Genomic DNA, 21,696 nt, shown 5'->3' on the forward strand with positions numbered 1-21,696 from the left:
TTTTTGGCTGTGCAAAAAAAAAGTATGTTTGTATGTTTCCCAATAGGACTTGCCAGTCGCTTAGAGAAAAGTCTACTACCCTCAGCAGCCGATCTGAGTTTCGTGAAAACTCTTTTAATACCCCAGCTCCAAAGAGAGGACAGCAACCCCAATAAAATGGGTCAGACATGTACCATTCATAAATGACCATTTCCGTTCATGGTAGCGTTGGGTATTTATAGCTTTTATAGTTTTTTCAGTGCCCTGAAATAAAATAATTTGTGCATCATGTAGATATAGGTGTACAGTATTGTATAGACATTATGCTGTATTTTAAGCTTCCTAGCAACCCGACAGTATATATTTATGTACCTAGCAAAAACACAGTGTGGTATGAATTCAGCGATTACAAACACAAACATTTAGGCTGTTGAACAAGGAAAAGTTTGGGAACGTTCACAAAGAAATGTCCTTCTTTAAGCCTACTTCCTGAATGGCACTAAAGGTTTAATTAGGTTTGATCTTGTGTAATGTGGACAGGAAAACAGCAGAGGGACAGGAGACAACGTAAGGATGTCACAATAGTGTCTAAAACAATCGATACTGAATGCTCTTCCATTTGGGCCACACTCACTCCGCCTCCCACTGCTGCCTCTGATAGCAGACTCCTTCACCATGGACCAGCACGACTCATGCCACTCAGCTCTCAGGTACAACTAGCAAAATCATTATAGTAACACACTCACACGGTGTCACTGAAGAGAGCGCTTTAGATTTCATATTTATTCCCCATTCAGTTTCATTCTTTAAAAATTGTTCAAATGTTGTCAGTTTCTGTTCGTCAATGGCCTAAACCATGTTGTAGTCAGTAAAATGGCTGTGGTGTAATCACTTTATGTTAGTGTTATTGGCATCTTATAATTGCTAATGTTCACTGTGCTAGGACCAGCCTCAGGGTTTACATGTAGTAAATTATGTAAAGGCTAACTTCTGCATAGATTTTCACAAATCAGTGACTTTCTACCTTTAGCCTTGCTTACCGCTAATCATTTTTTAAATTGTTTACATTTTTCCAATTGATATACATAACCATAACTTCAGGCGGAATTCACCATGCTATAATCCGTCCATCTTTGGAACTTTCTCAATATTAGAAAGCAACAGAGCACTTCTTTGCCGCTATCTTGTGTGTAATTTTATTTCTATTTTCTGTCGTTTTGGAATATGTCCTCTGGTGTTATCTTTTACTGTACATACCACAAGCTAAAACATGCTGGTGGTACTCCAGTGATCCCAGTCTTATATGATGCCATACTGTATACTTAGCAATATTATTTCATGGTAGAACTTCATGATTGATTACTCTTTATTTAAGTTAAGATGGATATAATGTAAGAATGTTTATTATGTTTATCTATAAGCTCAGGGTGGACATACCACATGTTTCTCAAGCATTGAGTTCTATGATATTGTCAAACATCCATCATAAAACATGTAACAGAGCATAGTCTAACAAGAAAAAAAATAGCATGTGACGTAAACTGGCATGTAATCAAACATTATGTCCACTGTCTTGACAATGGTAACATGTCACTGCTATACAGACATATACTGTCATAATAGAACATGACATCATATATGGCATCAGCTATGATATGTTTATATGTGCTTATGTCAGTGGACTTTGATATGAGTGTATACGTAAAAATATCCTGTAACAAACTTATGTCGATTCCTATGTGCTCAGTGTGCACCAGCATTGCCACCAACCCCCAGTAGCCAACACTTCTTCAGTATAGTGGAGGGTCGAATTGATCCAAGTGCAGCCGACTTCTGTGCTTTTAAGGAGCGCTACTTTCTAAGTTGGAACACTTTGCTAGAGGTGCTGTGGCAGCTGGAGCGGCTGCTGTGCCAATTCGCCGTGCCTCACGCATTGGTGTGTGGCGATCGACTTGAGGCCCTGGCGCAGCGCGGCAAGCTACACTGGGGCAAGCATGAGTGCCTCCTCTCTGCTCTTGAGAACCAAGAGGAGGTGCTGGAGCTGATGAAGCAGCCCGGGCAGCGATACAAGGGTGAGGGTGGCCGCCGGGTGGCTGCTGTGTGCATCCAGGCCTGCTGGAGGTGCTATCGCACTCGCAGTTCCTACTTGCACCAACAGAGACGCAAGTGGGCAGCCAGAACCATCGCCGTTTCCTGGCTATTGCATGCGCAACTGAGCCGCGTGAGGAAGAGCCTGCAGGCCACCCGCCTCCGCCAGCTAGAGAATTACCACAACAGAGGAAAGGTGAGAGTCATAAACACACATTAAAGCCATGAACTCATATTGAAGTACAATTTTTATAGTACACACATACAGTATGTAGCCATTTACAATACTTAGAAATAAAATAAAATCAAAGAAAAAATATATATTCTATTAAATTTGCACTGATACCCACATTTAATATAATGTGGTTATCATACAAATAGTGGCCTTAGTGTTATCTAGATGTAACTGTATGTTTCAAGCTAAACAACGTTACTCTGTATTATATATCCAATTTCTATTTCCATAATTACTATGCAGACTTCCATAGTATGATCTCGGTGAGTCAGAAAGTATAAATATTGAAAATGCTTCTCAGAGCAGGAAGATAAAGTTGGTTTACTTGAGTTTGATTTGAAATAATTAGGGCTGGGTGATGTATCAATATAATATCAATAATGTGGTAAATGATTACGCAATACACTTTTAATAATTACAAACTTAAATGGTACTGAATGGATGCCGTTGATTTCAGGTCATTTTTAAAAACATAATCTTCTTGTCTTTGAAGGCATTAAAGAAAAGTATCGTCAAACTTGGTTTAATGGGTTTTTTTGTGTTGTTTATTTTACTACTGTTTTGCAGTCAGTTTGTTAGCTAAGTTGTTATACGCATTGTGTATTGCCGAAATGTCCTCAGGTATCGTGATATGTTGTTTTTGTCATATCACCCAGCCTTAGAAATGAATACAGGGTCTTAATACAACCAGTCAAACCTTGTTGAGTGAAATAAATCTATTTTATGAATTACTATATGTGAAGGCCTGCCCTACACTGTAAAGAAAAGAAAAGAAAAGTTGACTTAAAATTTCAAGGTAACTTCCTGCACAGCTTTTTTTTTTTAATGTTAAGTTCAGTCAACTTTTGTTTTTTGCAGTGTAGCTTGGTTTTTGGAGACAACTTAAAGCCCACTAGTCACTTTAAATCCGTGCGCACCTTTTCCTGCTGTGCCACTGTTTAAACAAGACTGTTATCAATTGAATTCCTTTGTAGAGTTACTCATGCTCGAAGCCATGGGATTTCAGGTGCCTCTCATACCCACATGGCAAGTATCAGAATATCCAGTTGTTAGAGCAGATGTTTTCCTGTGCCATCATCCCCGTAACATCTTTATTAATTAGGACGCACACTTTCATTTGTTCATACCGTCACTCTACCATCTTGTCTGTAAGAGCAGACAAGAGCATGTGTGTGTTTCCACCCTTTAAGCAGTCAAACTGTGTTAATTAAGTCTTAATCTACCCCTGGCAGGAAGCATCATGTAACCTGCTAATTGAATTAATAGAGGGAAGATGTTTTGAAGCATGCATTTAGCAGATTTAACGAATGGGATTTATGCTTGGTTTGGCAACGCAAAGCCCAGAGAGAGAAAGATGAGTGTAATTTGCTGTCTGCTTGCTGCTCATGTTGGGCCAGCAATGTGTGTGTGTGTGTGTGTGTCTGTGTGTGTCTGTGTATGTGTCTGTGTGTGTGTGTGTTTGCTGCTTGGTACTGGTTAATCTTCTGTTGTGTATTTTGCCTTGGACAGCATTTGGCCACCAACTGGAACCACCTGATCACTTCCAAAAGGACCATTATCCACGTGCCCTCATTAGGTACTGCTTTTACTTCTGGAGTTTTATGTGTCCTCCCCATGACCCCGTAGGTTTCCTCCAAGTTCTCTGGTTTCCTCCCACCTGCTAAAAGAATGCCCCTACGTGTGTGAGTGTGTTTGTGTGTGCATGCTGCCCTGTGATGGACTGGCGTCCCATCCAGGGTGTATTATCCCATCCACTTAATGTTCCTGGGATAGACTCCGGATCCACTGTGACCCTGCACAGGATAAAGCACTCACTGAAGATGATTGAAGAATTTAATTAGGAGTACTGCTTTTATGGGGTTGTATGTGGGTTATAAACACCAGTCATTACATTTCAGTTTTACATTTAGATCGTTTAGATAATATAAAATAAATGTTGGGTATCTAATATTTTTGTCTGTTGCATGCAGTAGTCTTACTTCAGCAGATAAAGCTGTTTATGCTGTGACCTGCAATCAGTGAGTAGATACAAATAATAAAGGGAGGAATGCGAATAGTAATTAGCGGCAGATGGAGTGGTGTATTTACACTGGGGGTGGCTGAGGAGAGTGCTGTGTGAGCTGGGATAATTAAGAAGTTGAACCCTATTGTTTTTATTGCCACACTCTGATAGTTCGGTTGCATTTAATCATTCGATTACCTTTATGTGCTTTAAGTAGAGCAGTCTGTTTCAAAATCTGTGCATCTCATGTTAGATAGATTGATGTATTTACTTTATCTGTGTGTGTGTGTGTGTGTGTCAGGATACTCTCAGCAACAGCGCCACAGCCTAAGAAGGTTTGACATACTGCAGAACACTCAGATGGGTCGGCTATGTGACATTAGAGGTAGTAGCTGCAAGATGTGTTGAGCACATGTTTAGAAATGTTTAATGAAATGCATCGTATGGACCATTTTTTAGTGAATTTAGGTTGTTTTAACTCACTCGTGTTGTTAATGGCAGATAAGAATGTGGAGGTGATCTATGTGTGTCCGGTGCATCTGGGAGAGGACTTGATCCACTACTACACTCATCTGCTGGGACTGAATGGAGTTATAGAGACTGGGAAGCCCACACCTTCCAACTGTGCCAAAAGTTTCACCATCCTCACACCTGAGGCACATCAGCACTTTTCAGTATGCTTCACAAGCACATACACACACTCAAAACCATTCCATGCACTAACCAGCTCTTGAGGCCTTTTGACACACGCCAGCTTTTTGTAGTTCAAAAGAGAACTGTAAAATGTTTCACTTGGATCAAATTAGGGATGCAGAACAAGAATCGTGTTTGGCAATTCTGGTTTTTACCTGTAGGGGGTGTCTGTGAGGCATCTTGTTTTGGTGTAGTGCTTAGAATACTAGACTACTTATGGCCCCCCTCCCAGTTATGCACGCTTGATGATGAAAAGTTTGTTTTCCTCATATTTAACCGAGCAGAATGTTTTACACGCATCTATCCTTTTATTATCATTTTATAGGTGCTTATGAAATGTGTATAAATAAATAAGGGCATTAGATTAAAAAGTAAATTATTAATGAGCTGCAACTATGGCTTTTACTCAGGTTAAAGGTTACCTCTTGTTGTTTTAATTGCTACTGCAAATCACTGTAATCGCATGCAATAGCCTGTATTATAATGTACAGCACAATCCAATATCTAATACCAGTGGGCTCAGAACGTGATTAAACAAAGGCCTCCTTAGCAGGCCAGGTCCTGTGTACATTCGATCCAACTCTGCATGTTTACTGCATATCAATACAGCGTAAGTGACCCTGCCCACTTCTACTCAGAAGCCAACACTATAGCTTTACTTACTGCCTGCCATTAACTTGCAGCTAAACACAGGCACCAGGTTGTCCTCCTCACTTTTCCCTATCGATTGCCCAGCTTGGCGGCATGTGTAAACTCTGCCAGACCTGTCAGTGGGATGAATCGCTGCTCGCCTATGCCAGTGACAGAAGGGAGAACTCCATATGGATCAAATAAATACAGATGTGGAGTAATTAGTGTAGAGTCCCAAGGAACCCATCGCTTAGCATGCAGAAAAGATGGGCTGGAGGGAGTGCACAAGCCAGAGCCTCCCCTTTCCTGTCTTTTGTCAATTTAACCTGCTCAGTACAGGATAGGTCACGACCCCTCCGGCTGCTCCTAATGGGCCCGGTGCGTGTATATACACTAATAAATTATAGCTGCAGACAACAGGGAGATCTCAGAGGCAGGAACAGAGAGGACAGTTATTTATGTACAAAAAGCTATGTAGGAGAGGTTTGAGTACAAAAAGAATCCGATAAAACCTACACAGAATTAATTGACTTGATGTTTTACGAGATCATAAATATTTTCTGTAACTTGTACATATATAATTGACCCCAGTAAACATGGTGTTGTCTATGGTCAGTGTTTATCATTGATCATTTCTATATTGCTTTCTCTGTAACATGAAATTAACTATTGTCTTGTAATTTAACAGTAGTTTCTTGAAATGAATCTTAAACACCCAGTTACATACTTGTTTTTTTTTTTCTTACAGAGTCACTGCATGTGTGTGTCCACACTGCTGAAGTACAGTCCACACACACTGCGCCGTATTAAGAATCTGATCCAGGGGAAGCAGGCCTATTTAGTCAGTGGTGTCCCCCATATGGATGATCTGGCTGTGGCTGATGAGTTAGGCGTGCCAGTCCTAGGCCCGGAGCCTGCCGTGGCACAACTCTATGGCACAAAGTCTGGAATCAGGAGGATCTTCAGCAGCAGTGGGGTTAGCATTCCCCCAGGACACGCTGACATATACACACTGCAGCAGGTCTGCCTGACAAGTTCACATATACAAACTGTTCACATATAGTTCCTTAATAAGTTTATTGTAACTTCTGCTTAATCATTTTGGCTTGTAGTTTGGTGTAATCGACAACTTATTATGAATAAGCAAGCTGTTAGTCATAAGATTTGAAATGATTACATAATGAAAATGTATACCATTTTTGTGTCTTAGTGCAGCGTAGGTCCATTGTCCAGTGAAAAATTTACATTTTTCATGAATTTATTAGCATGAAATTTATCATCATGAAATTTATTCTTAACTTTTCTTTATCGCAGAACACTAAAAAAAAACACAGAGCATGGACTTACATTCTGTATTGTACTCTTTATTTCCTTGTTTTCAGCTGCATGAGTGTTTTGCCCAGCTGATGACAGATCATTTAGGGGTGCAGCGTTGGCTGTTTAAGATGGATGATGAGTTGGGTGGCCGTGGCACAGCTTACTGTGACGTCTGTCAGGTGAGCTTCCGGCCCTGGGCGTTGCAAGAGTATCATCGTCATGGTGCACAGACCTGGAGGATGGCTTGGGCTCAGGTGAGGGCCTGACACTCTCCCATACTCCAGACTGATATACGGGCCCTCTTCTAGGCCCCACTATTAGACTCGCTTTAGAGCTACAACCATGGCAGTGCTTCATTTGTAATGGCTCCTCATTGACTCATTGGAGCACTTTGCCTGATATTAATTTTCCTGATTTATGTAGAACATGCTACTATCTCATTATTTCTATTGGCGCTGACCAAGGTTACACTTTTAAATACCATTTTAATGTATATAGGCTGTCTAGCGAGAGCGTGTCAACAATGTGTGAGCTGACCAAAAGAGTTGGGAATGGTTGGGTGTTAACATATTGGATTGTATTCTAATTGCCATCAATATAAACACATTTGGCTAAGCAGCTAAACATTGATTTAATATATCTTTACTGCTATGTGTAGCTCCCTTGGCTTCCGCTCTTTATCCCTCATAGTCTTTAATGGGTCTTTTGATTTTCTGTCATGCATTAATTACTATTCTTTGCCATTAAACTGTAAGCATTGTGTAAATTAATTACAAGGTTATCATCATATAGGCATGCAAGATCTGGCCCAGACTTTATTATTATTATTATTATTATTGTTATTATAGGCTTTTTCTCTTTAAATGGAGGAGGCTTAGTGCCCTGCCTCTCAGCAATTAGCTCAGCCCTCAATTCACGCGAGGGCCGAGTGAGGGGATGTAATTGTGGCAACATTGGCGCTGTTAATTACAGGGGTAAGCGGTTGAGGCCCAGCCAAGCTTCATTATGGCCAAAGCAAGTGAAGGAGATTTAAATGAAGAGGGGGGAGCTCTTCACCAGCTGGGGTCCCTGAGAGAGGCGAGGGAGTTAGGGCCTGATGAGCTGGCCCTGCACCCTTAGGGCTCTATGGCCATATGGAAGCAAGCGTTGGCCTTTATTCCACCACTCCAGCCTTTTAATCAATGGCAAGCCCCGCTAACAGCACAGAGAGTGCAGGGGTTACTCTCACGTGTCATTCATTTTCTATAGATCTGTATTCATACTCTGTTGTTAATTCACTAGTTCCAGTTGAAGTGCCTCTCATGCCGAGAACATGGATTTTGCCAAATGTGAACAGTTATGTTTACAGTGGGGCTATTTGCATACTGTTTATAATCGACTGCTTGCGCCTCTACATTTTATCTTTATGACTACAAACCAATAAAATTTAAGTGCGAATGCTGAAATATTAGAGCTCACCATTATCAGTCTAAGTTTTTAATTGCAGGGGTGTTCTGAGGAATAATGGGTAAATATTGCCTTCTGTTCAGTGAGTGATTTGATTAGTATATATACAGTCTTCTGCTCAAGCATATGCCTACACCCAAATGTACTGAACCCAGAGAACACAGACCGTTACAGTGATCTTTCTGGGCTGCAATTACGAATGCTCGATGACTCCACACTTATTTACTATGCGCTGCATGCATTTATAAAATATAGTCTCTCAGGGAACAATTTTTTTTTTTAGTACTATGGAGCAAATAATATTCTGTCAGACTTGCCTGTGAAGAACCATGTAGAAATCTCCTGCTATTCTCCAGACTGCGTGCATATTGTTTAATTATTGATTGTGCTTTAATGCAAGGGCAATAACAGATACCAGATAACTCATGTGGTCCTTTAGAAAAACAGTCAGCCATCGTCACCCTGAGGCAAGTTGGAGAACACACCTGGAGGGTGTATAATGAAAAATTTGGGCGTTTTAGGATGAATGGTATATGGACAGCCCATGTCCCGAGGCACAGTGTCCCAAGCCTCTCACCTTTCACCCCATTCAGTAAAGAGGAGCTTAAAACGTATGTCTCACTCCATTCAATAGCCACGTGAGCCCATACATACTATACGTGTGCACACATTAAACACTTTCACATACTGCCAGCACATGGGTCATTAGACACAGTGTGAAATTATGCTTAATAACATCAACAGATGGGCAGTCTGCTAATGGTATAGTTTAGAAAAGGTTAGAAACACTTAAGTTTTAATTGGATTTAGATAAGGCTTTTTCCACATTTTGATTTGTGTTAAATGTTACACAAATGGAAAAATCACAGAATTACATTTTAGTTAATTTAATAAAAAATATTTGTTTCTGTCAAGATTGGAAGCTTTCTGCTACAAACGAGGGTTATCTTAGTGTTGTAAATGTTCTGTTATTTGATTTTGAAAAGTTCTTCCAAAAATCCACAGCTGTCAGTAGTTCACACAAAAGAAAAACATGGCATGAATATGAAACAAATCAGTGTCCTCCATGTCCTCACTGCTTCTGCCGAATGTTTTATAAAATAAGAGGTCCTCTGGAAATGTTGCGCTCTGTAATGGAGAGCTCAAACAGCAATCAGTGTATATCATTTTATTTTTCCATTGTCAGATTGCTTATCTTTATGTTAAAGCCAAGCCAAGACTTGAATCTTCTCACACAGCACAGCCTGCAGTTTAAGTCCAAATAAAGGATGGCAGAAAATTCCTTCTTCCTTCTACCCTGTTGTTTGTACCAAAGTGCAGTGGCAGATTCTCTGAATGCATGTGCTCTTCTGGGGAGAACAGGGGGCCGCTTCCTCGCACGCTTTTTGACGCACCATTGTGTGCTTTATGACTTGTGACAGGGTGAAATCACTGTGCAGTGATTGACCCTGGTTCTTACAGTACTTGAATATGATGATGGCTGTTTCATGACTGGAATATCAAACTCCTCATCTCTCATCCTGCGACGCTGCTCAGTGGAGTTAGTTGCAACACATTTGCTTTATAAATCATGGGCATAAAACAGAAATGTAAAAGAATTTATGACGGAAGATGTTTGCATTATGCTCAACGCCTCACGATATTATTCCAAAACGCCTGCTGCTACTTCATTTATCAGACAGGATTTAATAAATAAAGTTATGCCTTTTAAAAGGAGTGAAATGTCTTTTGGTACCCAGCAGGAACGTCTTCCTTAGCTCCTTTTCAGTTTAAAATGAACTGAAATACAAAAGCAGTGTACCCCTGTTCATCTCAGTTTTGAGAGCGTTACGGAACAATATGTGTTGGAATAATCAGGTTTTAACAACCACTCACAGAAAGTCAAACTGTGCAGTTAACAACATAATCAAGGGCCACAGCCAACGTGGCATTTTCTAGTTAGTGAAACAAGAGATATATTGATCGGTGACTGTCCGTGATTGACCCACTGATGGATCGGCTTGCTTAGGCATTTATCAGCTTGCTCGTGGTCTAGGTTCTTTGTGGCAGGTGCAATCAGAGGGCAGTCAGTTAAAGCCATTATACAACTGTGGTGCTCAGTGACTGTCTGTCAATCACCACTTCCCCCCCATCACCCCATTATTTATTAGTCGTTACACTACAACCTCTAGTGTTTGATTTACACTAGACTCCTGAACTAAGCGAATTATTGTCAGCTGAATAGTAAATACTGCTGTGTCTCTGTAGAATAGTCTAGAATTGATGCTAGTATTTCAGACTTAGCATCATCTGTCCGCTCATACAGGAACAAGTGCTAAGAAAGTTTCTAGAGGCGGTACCTGATCTGTTGGCCGCTCATGCCAAGCCTTTTGACACATCCTGCTATCCAACCTGGAGCTGCTTCCTGGAGCACTTTCTCAGAAAAGGTGAAAACTTAACGACACTTACAGGTATCAAACTCAAATACCAAATCTGACCTTCAACATGTCGCTCTCTGACGGCTTCTGTCATCTCTCAGGTGGCGTGATCGAGGCTTACCCTCCTTCAGATAGTGTGACGTGTATGACAGTGGATCTGTTGGTGGAGCCAGCTGGAGGAGTACGCATGCTCTCGTGTGGAGATCAGCTGCACGGGCCCGGTTTTCTGCAGGTATCAGGCTGCTCTGTACCACAGTGTTCTGTTCGACCTGATGTCCTGTACTCCATCTGCATGCAGATAGGCAAAGCCTGCCAGGAGCGGCACATCCTGGGCCATATATCCCTGGACCTGGTCACCTTCCTGGAGCCTGGCACACTGGAACAGCAGGTCAAAGATCCCCATTCAGATCATACATGTTCAGTTAACCTTACTTTGTTAACCTGAAGTCTTGTCACTGGCTAATATTAACTGATATTATGTTAGCCTAGATTAAAATCGTATAATCTTCTAGCTCAAACAAATATTGCAGTTTGTCAGTGGCTCTTTTAAAGCACAGTTGTGTTTGTTGATTCTTTTTTCGGAAATAAGAGCACTCAGAGACACATCAACGTCAACGGTAGATTTTAGAGTCAGAGTCAGTGAAAAAAACAAGTCTTATTTGAAAGCTGCTGAGATGAGGTCAGACATGTGGCTCTATTGAGTTAGTGCCTTTTTACTGCCGTTTTGGCTCTCACCTTACTGCTATCAGTGCTCAGTGTACTGTGTTAGGAAAGAGATGTTACTGGGTAGACGGATGGCTCCTGGAGGGTTTCCTCCCATCTAATAAACTGTCAGGTCTTATTGTGTCAATAAACTAATTCCCCGTTTAGGGCCTTGGCCTCTGACCTTGTAATGCCTCAACCATGTGCTGGTTTGTGTCTTGGTTGTAGTCTCAGATCATCAGACACGAGCATCAGGCATGCCCTGGTAGACTGTATTACTAACAAAGCGAATGATATATTTAAGATTCCCCCGTCAGGAGAAAACCTATTGTTGTTATTAGTATTCTTATTTACTATTTTAATTGTCACTGCATAATTCAAGTGTTTACTTTAGATTGTCATTAGTTATTAGTGCATGATAATATTGGTTAATAACAAGGGTACATTAGAATTCGACCAGCATTAAATGCAGTTAGTATGAACTGCATATGAGCAAGCGTATGTGATGAAGCTTGTTTTACCTCTATTACAGCTTGAGTTGAATTTGTATGAATTCTCTGACACCTTTTTAATTTAAACTGTTATTGCACATATTTACAATGTATCACATAAAAAAATACTGGTGTAGGCTTTGTGATCATCACAAGTAGACTACTGGCATATGTAGTTGGTATTTTAATAGCACAATAGTACAAGCTAAATGATTAGCTGTTCAACTGAGGGCTTAATATTAACCAGGGTCATTACAGTGCATGGTAATTATCTGGTATAGTTCCATCAGTTCAAATAATAATTTAAAATAATCTGATCTGCTGGCACTTTAAATGTGTGATAGTCTGGTCTCATTGTTCCTCACTGCAGTCAGTGTAATCTTCTTAGCCACTAGAGGGCGAAGTATTGCACTCTCATTTAATTGTCTGCATTTAAAAAGAGCCTCTAAAGCCTTCTGCTATTTCCTAAATGTTTGTAAGGCCTGTTGAGAGATGGGAAAAGGCTGGTGGTTTAGAACACCAAGGCAGTGGTGTGTGGACTGCCCTTGTGGAGCGCATGGAGCAGGGGGGAGCTCCTTGATCTGATCTCCTCTAGTGTTAAAGGCATTAGAGCTTGTAAAAAAAAAAATAAAAAAAAACATTTACTCAGTTCTGATGGATCCAAAAGCCCCCTGGAGAAGGCCTCTGCAGTCCATAGCAACCTGCAATGTGGGCTGCCATAATACACACATCCTTTAGAGGATTTTATTACAGTGGTCTTGTTGTGCTGGGCAAATATTATATATTTTAACAGTGCACTACGCTATAGTGCAATTCTATTGAGAGTATTGCTAAAATGGACAGACACAATGCATCAGTAAATGTTTGACAATACAGTGATAATTTCTCACTGCATCATGAGGTATATTTTAAAGCATTGGGCAAGCTAACCTCCACCCCTGCACCTGCAAATGAATCATGTATGGAACTGAAATTCATGTCATTTTCTGTGAAAATGAGAGAATATATTTTTAGGTTATATGATGGACTAGTCCAGTGAAATACAATTATCATGATAAAAATGCACGAAGTGAATTTGATTCTGTGAGTATTGATGAGACTGTTAAAGGAGTTCAGACAGAGAATTACGTGCATTACAGTCCCATTTCTCTCAACGTGCAGGCAGGGGGGAGACCCCGGCCAGAGCGAACCTGTCTCTATTTGAACATCAATTTGCATTCAAACCTGTTGCTAAAAGCTGGTGTATTTTTTTAAAGGGATTCAAAGGGGTGGGGGAAGCACATGTGTTTGCCCTTGTAGGTCTGCCTCACATTGTGTATACGGGGAGGCTCAGCTGCAGGATTGCAGTTTTTAATGAAAGCAAAGAGGCTATAGAAAACAGGTACAATCTGGGCGTATATATCAGACGCTTTTGTGGACGCTGACAATGAGGCAGGCCCGGGTGATTCTTACAGACTGTCTAAATAGCTCTCTGGAGCCTAGCCCATCACACAAACCCCCAGTATTAACTGTGGTCAGGAGACATTCCTGGATCGATTCAGAAAAAAACCTAGGTCCTTCTTTGAGCACTGCTAGACTCACAGCTGGACATGGATCTTAATCTTGGTTATTTTGCTTTTTGCCATGCAATGAGCTATGTATTGTGATGAAGGACGGCTATTCATACAGGAAGGACAATATTTTACAATGTAATCAATTTAAATAATTAAAAATAATTTCAATATACTGACTGAATTCAAATAAAGCACTTACATATGATATGCCTGTATTTCTGAAATATAGGATGTATACAAATATCTAGTATGTAGGACAAATTCTACTTTCACGACAGGCATATTTTTAGAAAAGATATACTACAGATTGTATTGTTCTTATTATTTCACTGAGAACACAAAGTGTCCCCTACAGTATAGATCCATATCCACAGAGTGGTTTTAGTTTGAAGTTAAGCTTATGGAATGAGAGAACCGATGCAGTAAGATGAGACCCGGCTCTAGTGAGCCCCGATTAAAAGCATTGGGGGCAGAGTTCAGGAGCTGGGCTGCCATTTGCATTCCCTGGCAGGAGCGTTTAGCTTGACAAATAGAGAGGACGGCAGAGGCTGCCAACTGCCACTTAGTTATTAACAACTCTTTCACTGGTGATTTATTTCCCACTGTTTGAAAAGGGGCATAGCTATTAGTTTATTATCAGAGAAAATTAGCCCTGTTTAAGAATAAGGCCACGCTGGGGCTTGACCCCTTAATATCCTTATAATGACGCCATTAACCATACAGATGTGGAGAGGGTAGCCCATCAGGCAGTAGACACACTGTTATACAGACTCATGCCCCGCTCTCTCTTGTTCGGTCTCTCTGTCTCTTGCCAGCACATGCACACGGTGGGATATTTTAATGTTCTGCAGCTCACACATAAAGTAACCCTTTCACAACATTAATATAGGCCAGTGGTTCTCAAATTGGAGTCCATGAAGCACAGTCAGGGGGTCTGTGACTTTGTTTTTTTTTTAATTAATTTGTCTCAACAGTGGAAATCACAACTCATTGTTATCAGAGTTAGTACATTTATTACTGAGCTCTTATAGTTATAAGCCTGTTTGACTGTCACTTGAGTTGAATGGGTTTAATCCAAACCTCAATAACTCAAAAACAAGTCAGTGTATAAATGATGTCAAATTGGTCCTAATGTGTTCTGTCAGTGGAAAGTTCAGTAATAAAAAGCTGTATGGCTTTAATAAACAGCCGGGAATATTATTGTACACATTTAAATAATGTTCATGAAGTAAATCTGTACTGAGGTGTTTCAGGGAATTTATTCGACAGGTAAAGTGGTTCCTGACGACAAAATGTTTGAGAACCCCTGTTATAGACCTTTAAATTACTATTACATGCATACTACCCTGACAATTCTGTGTAGGCACAACCAATGTTGGGGCGATACTGAGTGCTAGAAACCCTCCATATTATGGCACTAGGTGGTTATAATGCTAATGTGCGTGCGTGCGTGTGTGTGTGTGTGTGTGTGTGTGTGTGTGTGTGTGTATTTCTAGGTGTGGGCTGTTGATCTGGATCTGGGCTACAGTAACCAGCTGGCTATGACCCAGATCATGCTCCATATGACAGGAGGAACACTGAACTGCCACGCAGGTCGTCTGGAGGTTCCCTCTCCAGTCCGAAACAACAAGCCCACTGCTCGCCAGAGAGCTCCAACAGCTAATGCTGTACTGCTCAAATTCACATATCCTCCTTTTCCATTTAGCTTCCTATTAGGAATAATCCACTACATTTCAGAATTGTATCAAGTGGTCAGGCAAATGATGATGTTATGGCAATTCATCAAGTGGCCTTGGAACAAGGTAGCTAAAATTTGTCGAACTGGAGGAAGAGTTTATACATTAGCTATTTGGGTTGTTAAACGTGGCTGTGTAGCACAGGAATGTAATTATCCAGCATCTGTTGCCAGCAAGTGGACTAGAGAGCAATAATAGTCCTCTCAACAGGATATTATCTCTCTCTCTCTCTCTCTCTCTCTCTCTCTCTCTATATATATATATATATATATATATATATATATATATATATATATATATATATATATATATATATATATATATATCACGGGATCTATAAAGAGTGATCAGCTGAAGGTTTGTTGTTTTATTTTTGTTAAATACAACTAAACACTGTAATTATGATTTGGACCTGATTGGTGTTTAGATGTTAAATTCATTATCATTTTGATAGATGAGCCTAAATAATCAACCCATTAATAATTCATACAGCATTCATTATGCATGTGTATGCATGCCTGAGCACCTCATCAACCTGATGCCGGCCCCCTAAACAATAGACTTTCTTTATTAGCAGCAAGCCCAAGTTTACGCTTGTTAAACTGAGACTTGTATTATTTTATCAAACATTCATTTAGTTTGTGTATGCGTGTGTGTGGCTCAGTGTATTTCTTGCCCTGCTCTTGGTTAATGGCTCTAGCTTTGGCCATCACTTGGGGCCTGAATATTACAAACACAATTAAATCCCGGCTGGAAAGTCTCTTTATTGTTGGACGAGGATGGTGCCTTTGACAGCTCAAAGCACAGCTCTATTGGAAAGAATTACATAGCCTCTCTAGAGTACGCTGAGGCCATTGCTCGTGCCTTACCTCTGTCAGAGAGAATATGCTTCACGCCTGCTCAGAGTCCTCAGAGTACTGCCACTCTCAACTAATCAGCTCCAGTAGCATGCTTTCAAAAACATAATTTAGCTGCTCTTGCTGTGAGCATGGTTGTCTTTCCGAGGACACCTCTCTGTCCTCTATTGTGCTTTAAACTAACAATCCAAGAATTGCCCTCCCTAAATCCCCATCCATCTTCATGAGAGATAAACACACACAACCAAGTGTGGGCCTATGATACATTGCTCACCACATATTGTGTATCTTTTAATTCCAGGCACCAGGTCAACGTGCTTTTCAAAGTGGCTCAATTAATACCTCATCATGCAAACACATCTACAACAAAATGTGTTCTTTACATGACGAGTGATTAGTACTGGTACTGGATTAGTGATGTATGATGTAGTGTTTTCTTTGTGTCTTCTCAGCCAGCGCCAGGAACACGTCGTTTTGCAGTTATGAGCAGCCGTCTGTTTCATACCAACCTCTCTATGGTCCACTATAGCGTGTTCTTCCAGATGTGCAAGGCACATGGCATCGGCTTTGACATCAAGGTAAAACCTCTGTGATTTTTCTTGTACATTTTCTGTACATTAGTACCAATAATTTCTGAGATTCAAACAGCTACCGCGTTAACTGCATTGCTATTGTAGCCTGTCATTTTGCTTTGTATGGATACTGTATCTATTAACATCACCCACATAAAGATTTCATTTCTACTGAATGACTGAAAATGATGATGTGAAGCCATGCTGATTCAGTGCCAACTAAAATTTCAGGAAATGGAAGGGTCTGTGTTTGCGCTCCATGACAGTGCAGAAAGGAGCAGCCTTGGCATGGTGTAAGTTACCACAGATGTGCTCTAAGCCCTTAATCATCCATTAACCACTGTTCTGTATACAGCCCATGGAAGTACCTTCTTTTCTTTCCCTTTTCCCTTCTGCGCTTATTCTCTCCTATCATTCACTGTATTTACAACTATCAGCTTTCTCCAAGGACTTAATTTACCACCTACACATTCCACCGCAAATACCTCAAATGAAAAGTATAGTCTCACAATATACTGCCAAGCACAATTAAACGCATTCATCACTCCTGTTCTATGGCTAACCACTCAAGCCCTGCTTGTTTCCCTTGTCTCTCCCTGAAGAACAACAGCCCTCTTTAAGCCTGAGAGCTCTCATTAAGCTCCCAGCAGCCCCGGCAGTCAAACAAGGTGATTTTGTTTCTAGTTTTCCGTCTGATGGAAGTAGATGGGGATCATTAGTAAGCTCGTTTGTCTCTGCATCTCGTTAACAGAACAATCTCACCAGATCTCCAGGGAGCGCTGCTGACCTTTGCTCGCAACCTCACTGTCATTCATCAAGAAATATCAGCCCCGAATATGCAAGGAGAGACCAATTTTAAGGTGCGGTGTTAATGAACTAATGATTGTGTGCTTTTTCCCCCTGAATTGAACCTCTCTTCTAAACATGAAACCTGTTAATGGCATCCTTTGCACACTTTAATCATCCATTAAACACTGTCCTGTCATGAGTCCAAGGAAGTATCTCGTTAGGAGAGTAAAGGAAACAAAAGTTTTGATTGGTACAACCAAGCACCAATTACATTCACATATTTGAATTAAATTTTATCCCTCTGGAAATGTTTTGCTTTTCAATTAGCTATTTAGCGGGATAAGCGCACTGAGATAATAACTAGGCTCTCTCATAGCCTTGGGAACAATGAGTGGAGAACTTGAAGCTGTTACCATTTACAATATTGTTTCTTAGAGCACAAGTGCAGGCATTTTGAGTTTTGAGCATGTCTGTTTGTTTATGGTACGTTAACTATTCAGTTCAACATTATGGTTGTTGGTGCATCATTCTTTCAATTTCAAAAATTATAACATTAAATGACGTAACATTGAAGTGCAAGTATTATGTTTTTGCATATTTCAAAAGAATGGTACAAAGAATCTCATAACCTACATTGTTATTTTTAAAAATCTGATTTTCATATTTTGATATATTAAGACTTCCCTGTTTTAAAAATCTTGCAGCATATTCAAACGCCATGGCACACATGGAAATATATTGTGATGTCACACTTCAAATGTCGTTTATTCCTTTATACTTTGATAGCAATATATACAGATGCACCACTGGGAATGTCTGTATAGTGAGGAATGGTGCTGTTGTTACAATAAAAATTTCTCATAGTATTATTAGTATCATGACTATACATTTATTAAAGAATTAGTATTATAATATTGATAATAAATGTTTTACATGTACTGAACTGTTTATCAATTGCACACAAATTATGATTACTAGTCAGTAGAAATTTGAGGTATATTTATGTGTGTGTGTGTGTGTGTGTTTGTGTGTGTCTTTGACAGGACCTGCTTAAGAATATCAAGGAGGTGCTGGATGTAATCACCCAGAACACTAACAAAGAGCACAAAGAAAAGGGGAAATGTGCAGATGTTTAACTTTTCCTCTTACCAGTTAAGCTCAGCTGCACCTTCTACTCCTAATAATGATGTCATACAAATACTGTATGACATATATATATATATACTGTATGATATATATATACACACACACACACACACACACACACACACACACACACACACACTATGAATGGCAGTGTTTAATAATAATATGGCCAACGATTCCTTTTATCCCAAAAGCTTTGGGTTGATTTCAGTCAGGCATGTGTTCTTATAACATGACACGTCTGGGTGAATTGCTCGAAATGTGCTTTGTGTAACAGGTGCCTACTAAATAACGCATACACAAACGTGCAACAAATGGCAAAAGCATGTAAATATAACTGATACTTTCTTAAACTGAAAGAGAAACATAAATAACTACGAATTATAACTTTTTTTGAACAGCACTGGTTAATTATTGGATGCGGGCGATTAAAGAAAACTCTCTTAGTAAGTATTGAATTTAAACGGAACCAAAGCTACGCTGTTGTTTCTAGTCGGATAGTATAGCGGCAGTGCACGCTAGGATTAGCAAGCTATCAGGAAAAGCTCATTGGGGTCGCATAAACTCTTTTATGCGTTCATTAAGGTTTTACTGAGATTTCTATAACGCGACGAAAATGTTTTGGTACTTGTTGTTTTCGTCGAGGGAGCTGTTACTAGCAGTTAGCTGCTATGTCGAGCTGCCTAGCCAAGCTAAGCATGACTTAGGTTTACAAAGCTCGAGCAGTATCCTTACTTTGTCATAACGGGATATACAACGTTACGGGTCCTGCGTCTCTGGTGCTCTTCAGTTTTCCCGTGAAGGAATGCGCATGCGTATGAGACTTATCTAACATCTCGTTCCACTGCGGTTGAGTCGTCTATCTTTAGATATGCTTGAATATTTGTGTAATCAGAGGTTGTTGTGAGGGGAAAATTGGAAATTGTGTATTAGCAGGGAGTATTATAGACTTTTGAACCGACAGGGCAATGACAGGAATTCTGCGAATGGTCCATAGCTGTTTTTTGAGGCTTGTGCTTTTCCCAAGTACATTTCGGAATAAGCGTTCCCGTCCAGCTGCCTCTGAGGTTTTGACCTGCCATCTTGACCAGCGCAAACTGCCACCCTGGACATCATTTTGTGTGCGCTACAGTGCTGTAATCAATGACCAGTTTGGCTTGTCCAACTTCAACTGGCAGGTACAAGGTGCCAACTACCACGTCCTCAGGACAGGAGCCTTTCCCTTCATCAAGTACCACTGTACCAAAGCGCCTCCACAAGACCTTGACTTTGAAAACAAATTCTTTGGCATACTCAAGGTCATCAACTTGGGTTAGTTCAAATTCTCTGTGAACTTGAAATGGCTAGATTTACCATTATATACTAAAACATTACACTGCTGTGGATGCATGAGTTTCTCATCTTCCACCTTTTTTTTTTTGCAGGTATTCCATGTCTGGCGTATGGCTTAGGCTCATGGATAGTGGCTGGTGTAACAGAAACTGTGCACACTTCAGCTGGCCCAATCACTGTTTATTTTGCATATAAAGAGGTAGACGGTGCCAAGTACTAATGCTGCATGGATTACTGCAGCATTGTGTCCTTGCTACAAAAATGATACCTGAAGACTGAAATGAAATCTGTACATTTGCTATACTGAATGTCAGACAACAGTACTGATTTAATAAAGCTTTTTTCACCATTTTAAATACTTGTGATGAAGGATACAATCAAAATGATTCAACCCCCATTGCAAATCAGGTTTATCATCAAAATGTACAGACTTTCGGCTGTTTGCAGTGAACCAATCAAACAAAAGCAATTGAAATAGTTCATGCTTCAAGTGTTTTTTTTTCTTCCCCAAATTCAATTGAAAATGCAACTTATAATGACTTCTCCAGTCTCAAAATTATTCAGGCCCTTCATGGCAACCATCTTTAATACTTAGTAGAGCACACTTTTGCTGTTATGACCTGCTGCAAACAAGATGAATAGTTTCTGGCAGCATTCCTGCGGAATCTTAGCCCATTCCTTATGACCAGTGGCCTCCAGTTCAGTAATATTCTTGGGTTTGTGTGCTGCACCCACCTTCTTCTAATCCCACCAGAGATTTTTCTATGGGGTTCAAGTCAGGTGGCTGTGATGGCCCTGTTGAATCTTCCAGGACTTCTTCTGCAGCCAAGCCTTGGTGGAATTTGAGGTATGCTTGGGATCATTGTCCTGTTGGAAGGTCCAATTCAGCTTCCTCACAGACAGCATGACATTTTCTCCTTGGATTTCCTGATACTTCAGTGAATCCATCTTGCCTTCCACATGTTGCAGGTTTCCTTTGCCAGAGGATGCAAAGCAGCCCCAGAGCATCACCGAACCGCCACCATGCTTGACGGTGGACAGAGTGTTCTTTCCTCATTCTTCTTCCTCCAGACATACCGCTGATCCATCGTGCTGAAAAGTTCCAGTTTTGTTTCATCGCTCTGCAGAACAAAATCCCAAAACTTCTGTGGCTTATTTATATGATATTGAGCCAACTTTTCTTGTGCTTTTGGGTCACTAGTGGTGTACGTCTTGGTGTTCTGGCATGGAAATCTTCTGAGTTTAGTATACACGCCTTACTGTGCTCACTGAAACCTCAGTGCCCATTGCCACCAAATCTCGCTGCAGGTCTTCTGCGGTCACTCGAGGGTTTTTCACAACCTGCCTTCTCAGAAATCTGCTTGCAGCCATTGATGGCTTCCCTTTTCTGCCCCGTCCAGGTATTTCATACATTTTCTACCCCTAGCCAGTTCAGGTATTTCATGTGTTCCAGCTCAAGCACACCTGGTGCAACTAATGAAGCCCTTGATTAGTTGTATCAGGTGTGCTTGAGACAACACCTGTTTAGCATATTTGTGCTGTTGTGAGGGATTCTGTTCACGGGGTTCAATCATTTTGAAAGTGGAAAAGTCATTATAAGTTGCATTTTCATTTGAATTTGGGGAAACCACTTGAAGCATTCATTGTGTTGAACTATTTCAATTGCTTTTGTTTGATTTGTTCATTGCAAACAGCTGAACGTCTGTAAATT

The 21,696-nt window shown here is 40.5% G+C and overlaps 2 protein-coding genes across 3 annotated transcripts; both read left to right on the forward strand.

The window, feature by feature from the left end:
- Positions 1 to 9: 9 nt before the first annotated feature.
- On the forward strand, positions 10 to 18,726 carry LOC108264456 (IQ motif-containing protein H). Of its 2 annotated transcripts, none has more exons than XM_047154616.2 (15): positions 10 to 160; positions 520 to 689; positions 1,727 to 2,263; positions 3,812 to 3,878; positions 4,606 to 4,689; positions 4,806 to 4,978; positions 6,376 to 6,648; positions 7,010 to 7,198; positions 10,696 to 10,816; positions 10,909 to 11,195; positions 15,050 to 15,220; positions 16,599 to 16,724; positions 16,950 to 17,011; positions 17,470 to 17,578; positions 18,551 to 18,726. In XM_047154616.2, exons 1-15 carry the CDS (start codon positions 25 to 27, stop codon positions 18,641 to 18,643), a joined length of 2,598 nt encoding a protein of 865 aa, XP_047010572.2. In that variant the 5' UTR covers positions 10 to 24; the 3' UTR covers positions 18,644 to 18,726. The 2 variants fall into 2 exon arrangements, with proteins under 2 accessions (XP_047010572.2, XP_053533951.1); XM_053677976.1 differs by lacking the exon at positions 18,551 to 18,726 and adding an exon at positions 17,321 to 17,386 and having other exon boundaries at positions 31 to 160; positions 17,470 to 17,555.
- A 62-nt stretch (positions 18,727 to 18,788) lies between these two features.
- On the forward strand, positions 18,789 to 20,341 carry c4h15orf61 (chromosome 4 C15orf61 homolog). The gene is made up of 2 exons (XM_047154955.2): positions 18,789 to 19,964; positions 20,078 to 20,341. The coding sequence occupies exons 1-2, from the start codon at positions 19,622 to 19,624 to the stop codon at positions 20,203 to 20,205; spliced, it is 471 nt and encodes a 156-aa protein (XP_047010911.1). The 5' UTR covers positions 18,789 to 19,621; the 3' UTR covers positions 20,206 to 20,341.
- The last annotated feature ends 1,355 nt before the right edge of the window (positions 20,342 to 21,696 follow it).

The sequence above is a fragment of the Ictalurus punctatus genome, chromosome 4 (assembly GCF_001660625.3).
Source record: "Ictalurus punctatus breed USDA103 chromosome 4, Coco_2.0, whole genome shotgun sequence".
NCBI classification, from domain to species: domain Eukaryota; kingdom Metazoa; phylum Chordata; class Actinopteri; order Siluriformes; family Ictaluridae; genus Ictalurus; species Ictalurus punctatus.

Excerpts from the sequence above, each read along its gene's own strand:
- LOC108264456 (XM_047154616.2), top strand. The coding sequence starts at position 25 with ATGTTTGTATGTTTCCCAATAGGACTTGCCAGTCGCTTAGAGAAAAGT. Across the intron at positions 11,196-15,049 it reads CTGGCACACTGGAACAGCAG|GTGTGGGCTGTTGATCTGGA; the intron begins GTCAAAGATCCC and ends GTGTATTTCTAG. Across the intron at positions 16,725-16,949 it reads GCATCGGCTTTGACATCAAG|GAAATGGAAGGGTCTGTGTT; the intron begins GTAAAACCTCTG and ends CTAAAATTTCAG.
- c4h15orf61 (XM_047154955.2), top strand. The coding sequence starts at position 19,622 with ATGACAGGAATTCTGCGAATGGTCCATAGCTGTTTTTTGAGGCTTGTG. Across the intron at positions 19,965-20,077 it reads ACTCAAGGTCATCAACTTGG|GTATTCCATGTCTGGCGTAT; the intron begins GTTAGTTCAAAT and ends TTTTTTTTGCAG.